This window comes from Oncorhynchus mykiss, chromosome 24, assembly GCF_013265735.2.
Source record: "Oncorhynchus mykiss isolate Arlee chromosome 24, USDA_OmykA_1.1, whole genome shotgun sequence".
Classification (NCBI taxonomy): Eukaryota; Metazoa; Chordata; class Actinopteri; order Salmoniformes; family Salmonidae; genus Oncorhynchus; species Oncorhynchus mykiss.
In genome coordinates this window covers 42,610,125-42,615,124 of record NC_048588.1, presented here as the reverse complement: position 1 = coordinate 42,615,124, position 5,000 = coordinate 42,610,125, and the positions used below count along the sequence as shown (strand labels likewise).

The 5,000-nt window shown below is 51.9% G+C and overlaps 1 protein-coding gene across 14 annotated transcripts in view; it reads left to right on the top strand.

Annotated features, from left to right (window-relative positions):
• Positions 1–5,000, top strand: part of aplp2 (amyloid beta (A4) precursor-like protein 2) — a 141,250-nt gene that overhangs the window by 58,659 nt on the left and 77,591 nt on the right. For all 14 annotated transcript variants that reach the window (XM_036961453.1, XM_036961452.1, XM_036961448.1 and 11 more), the window contains exons 5-6: positions 1,792–2,009; positions 3,492–3,691. In XM_036961453.1, the coding sequence (XP_036817348.1) occupies positions 1,792–2,009; positions 3,492–3,691 (418 nt within the window). The remainder of the gene's footprint in view (positions 1–1,791; positions 2,010–3,491; positions 3,692–5,000) is intronic.

The window sequence follows — 5,000 nt, the reverse complement described above, 5'->3', positions numbered from 1 at the left end:
GGCTCGCTCACTCACTGTCGGTCTCTCTCTCTAGCAGGGTAATATACAGGCTTTAAACAAGGACTCTGTTGTTCTTCTATGGTAACTAGTAGGGAGAAGGCATGTTGCCCAATGGACTCTACACTGTTTCTGTTTTCAGTCTATCCTCCCACGCTGTTACTGTCTCTCCTCCCACGCTGTTACTGTCTCTCCTCCCACGCTGTTACTGTCTCTCCTCCCACGCTGTTACTGTCTCTCCTCCCACGCTGTTACTGTCTCTCCTCCCACGCTGTTACTGTCTCTCCTCCCACGCTGTTACTGTCTCTCCCTGCCCTCCCCCTTCTCTACCTGTCTCTCCCTGCCCTCCCCCTTCTCTACCTGTCTCTCCCTGCCCTCCCCCTTCTCTACCTGTCTCTCCCTGCCCTCCCCCTTCTCTACCTGTCTCTCCCTGCCCTCCCCCTTCTCTACCTGTCTCTCCCTCCCCTCCCCCTTCTCTACCTGTCTCTCCCTGCCCTCCCCCTTCTCTACCTGTGTCTCCCTCCCCTCCCCCCTTCTCTACCCGTGTCTCCCTCCCCTCCCCCCTTCTCTACCTGTGTCTCCCTCCCCTCCCCCCTTCTCTACCTGTCTCCCTCCCCTCCCCCTTCTCTACCTGTCTCTCCCTCCCCTCCCCCCTTCTCTACCTGTCTCTCCCTCCCCTCCCCCCTTCTCTACCTGTCTCTTTCTCCCCTCCCCCCTTCTCTACCTGTCTCTCTCTCCCCTCCTCCCTTCTCTACCTGTCTCTCCCTCCCCTCCCCCCTCTCTACCTGTCTGACTGAGTGCTTCCCAGTTGTCCTATGATCAGAGTTTAGGTTTGGAGCTGATCTCTAACAGGTGCTAGTGCTGTGGTGGAAACCATGTAGTCCTCCAGACAGATTTTGTAAGGCTATCTTGGAGCCTGCTGGGCCAACAGTTAGGAGAGCAACACACACCTGGCCTGCTTGGCTCCTAGCCCTGTGTACTGGCCTGCTTGGCTCCTAGCCCTGTGTACTGGCCTGCTTGGCTCCTAGCCCTGTGTACTGGCCTGCTTGGCTCCTAGCCCTGTGTACTGGCCTGCCAATAATTGGGAATAGATCAGAATTGGGCTTCCTGTGTAAACCCAGCCTCACCGGGCCCTGGTTGGACCCAGCCTCGCCGGGCCCTGGTTGGACCCGTCCTCGCCGGGCCCGGCCTAGTTGGACCCGGCCTCGCCGGGCCCTCTACAGCCTATAGACTTATGAGGCTCTCCTCAGTCTGTTTTTTGTCAGTATTACATGTGTAGTGTTTCACTCTCTCTCCCATCTCTCCCTTTCTCCTCTCCCCCCTCCTCTCCATCCCTCTCTCCTCTCCCCGCTCCTCTCCATCCCTCTATCCTATCCCCTCCTCTCCATCCCTCTCTCCTCTCCTCTCCATCCCCCTCTCCTCTCCTCTCCATCCCCCTCTCCTCTCCTCTCCATCCCCCTCTCCTCTCATCCCCCTCTCCTCTCCATCCCCCTCTCCATCCCCCTCTCCTCTCCTTCCCTCTCTCCTCTCCCCCCTCCTCTCCATCCCTCTCTCCTCTCCCCCCTCCTCTCCATCCCTCTCTCCTCTCCCCCCTCCTCTCCATCCCTCTCTCCTCTCCATCCCTCTCTCCTCTCCCCCCTCCTCTCCATCCCTCTCTCCTCTCCCCCCTCCTCTCCATCCCTCTCTCCTCTCCATCCCTCTCTCCTCTCCTTCCCTCTCTCCTCTCCATCCCTCTCTCCTCTCCATCCCTCTCTCCTCTCCCCCCTCCTCTCCATCCCTCTCTCCTCTCCCCAGGCCTGTTCCAAGGGGACCATGGTCCTTCACAGCTATGGCATGTTACTGCCCTGTGGCATTGATAAGTTCCATGGTACAGAGTATGTATGCTGCCCCTCCCCTGGGGAACCCTCCCTGCCCGCCATGCCCTCCCAGGAGGAAGAAGAAGAAGATGAAGAGGAGGATGAAGAGGTGGAGGAGACGGCACTGGATCAGGATGATCTTGTAGAGAAGGAGAGGTGTGTGTGTGTTTCCTACCTTGATTAGTGGATTCCTCTATTTCAGCCACAAGTATTGCTGACAGGTGTATTAAATCGAGCACACCGCCATGCAATCTCCATAGACAAACATTAGCAGTAGAATGGCCCTTACTGAAGAGTTCAGTGACCTTCAACGTGTCACCGTCATATGATGCCCCGGTCAACTGTAAGTGCTGTTATTGTGGAAATGTCTCAGCTGAGCTGTTGTTGCTCCTAGAAGTGGTTATTGTGGAAACGTGTAGGAGCAACAACGACTCAGCAGTGAGGTGGTAGACCACACAATCACAGAACGGGACCGGCGAGTGCTGAAGCGCGTAAAAATCGTCTGTCCTCGGTTGCAACACTGCCTACTGAGTTCCTAACTGCCTCTGGAAGCAACGTCAGCACAAGAGCTGTTCGTCAGGAGCTTCATGAAATGAGTTTCCATGGCCGAGCAGCCGCACACAAGCCTAAGATCACCATGAGCAATGCCAGGCGTCGGCCTTAGTGGTGTAAAACTCACTGCCATTGGACCTTGGAGCAGTGGAAACACGTTGTCTGGAATGATGAATCACGCTTCACCATCTGGCAGTCCGTGGGACAAATCTGGGTTTGGCGGATGCTAGGAGAACACTACCTGCCCCAATGCACAGTGCCAACTGTAAAGTTTGGTGGAGGAGGAATAATGTTATGGGGCTGTTTTTCGTGGTTCGGCTCCTTAGATCCAGTGAAGGGAAACCTTAACACTACAGTATACAATGACATTCTAGATTAATCTGTGCTTCCAGATTTGTGGCAACAGTTTGGGAAAGGCCCTTTCCTGTTTCAGCATGACAATACCCCTGTGCACAAATCGAGGTCCATACAGAAATGGTTTGTTGGGATCGATGTGGAAGAACTTGACTGGCCTGCACAGTGCCCTGACCTCAACCCCATCGAATACATTTGGGATGAATTGGAACGCCGACAGCGAGCCAGACCTAATCGTCCAACATCAGTGCCTGATGTCACTAATGCTCTTGTGGCTGAATGGAAGCAAGTCCCTGCAGCAATGTTCCAACATCTAGTGGAAAGTCTTCCCAGAAGAGTGGAGGCTGTAATAGCAAAGAGGGAACCAACTCCATATTAATGCAAATGATTTTGGAATGCGATGTTCGACGTGTTGACGTGTTGACGAGCACCACATATGTAGTGTTCATAACCCAGACCAGCTGGAGCATGACTTTGACCTGACACATCGATTTCATTTATTCTACTATTAATTAAATCTCTCTCTTCTCTCCTCTCTCTCTCTCCCCTCTCTCTCTCCCGTCTCTCTCTCCCGTCTCTCTCTCTCTCGTCTCTCTCTCTCTCACTCCCGTCTCTCTCTCCCGTCTCTCTCTCCCATCTCTCTCTCGCCCCTCTCTCTTTCTCTCCCGTCTCTCTCTCGCTCTCCCGTCTCTCTCTCTCTCCCGTCTCTCTCTCTCCCCGTCTCTCTCTCAGCGAGGCCCCAGCTGATGAGCAGCCCACCACTCAGAAAGAGGAGGAGCCATTGGATGAGGAAGATGAAGATGAGGAAGAGTACCACTATGTGTATGAAGATGAGGAGGCCGACAGAGAGGAAGAGGAGGAGGAGGAGAAGAAAGAGAGGGATAGTGTTCCAGAGAGCCAGGATGAAGACAAGACCCTGACAGAGGTCAAAGGTTGGTACTGTCTTTTATTCTTTCTTTTCCACCTTTTAGAGTTAGAGTTGCCGTCGGCAACAGACCTGCTGGCAGAACCGGCCTGCGAGTTATTTAAAAAAAAAATAATGTTTAGTGAAATATATAATATATTATAATATAATAAAATGAACTACTGTTCAAAAGTTTGGGGGTCAATTATGTCACTTAGAAAAGTCCTTGTTTTTGAAAGAAAAGCACTTTTTTTGTCCTTCGAACTACAGTGTAGACATTGTTAATGTTGTAAATGACTATTGTAGCTGGAGACGGCAGATTATTATTTTTTATGGAATATCTACAATAGGCCCATTATCAGCAACCATCACTCCTGTGTTCCAATGGCACGTTCTGTTAGCTAATACACGTTTATCATTTTAAAAGGCTAATTGATCATGAGAAAACCCTTTGGCAATTATGTTAGCACAGCTGAAAACTGTTGTCCTGATTTTAAAGAAGCAATAAAACTGGCCTTCTTTAGACTAGTTGAGTATCTGGAGCATCAGCATTTGTGGGTTTAATTACAGGCTCAAAATGGCCGGAAACAAAGGACTTTCTTCTGAAACTTGTCAGTCTATTCTTGTTCTGAGAAATGAAGGCTATTCCATGCCAGAAATTTCCAAGGAACTGAAGATCTCGTACAACGCTGTGTACTACAAAACACCAGTCTCGATGTCAACAGTGAAGAGGTGACTCCGGGATGCTGGCCTTCTAGGCAGAGTTCCTCTGTCCAGTCTCAACGTCAACAGTGAAGAGGTGACTCTGGGATGCTGGCCTTCTAGGCAGAGTTCCTCTGTCCAGTCTCAACGTCAACAGTGAAGAGGTGACTCTGGGATGCTGGCCTTCGAGGCAGAGTTCCTCTGTCCAGTCTCAACGTCAACAGTGAAGAGGTGACTCCGGGATGCTGGCCTTCTAGGCAGAGTTCCTCTGTCCAGTCTCAACGTCAACAGTGAAGAGGTGACTCCGGGATGCTGGCCTTCTAGGCAGAGTTCCTCTGTCCAGTCTCAATGTCAACAGTGAAGAGGTGACTCCAGGATGCTGGCCTTCTAGGCAGAGTTCCTCTGTCCAGTCTCAACGTCAACAGTGAAGAGGTGACTCTGGGATGCTGGCCTTCTAGGCAGAGTTCCTCTGTCCAGTCTCAATGTCAACAGTGAAGAGGTGACTCCAGGATGCTGGCCTTCTAGGCAGAGTTCCTCTGTCCAGTCTCAATGTCAACAGTGAAGAGGTGACTCCAGGATGCTGGCCTTCTAGGCAGAGTTCCTCTGTCCAGTCTCAACGTCAACTTCTGCCTTCT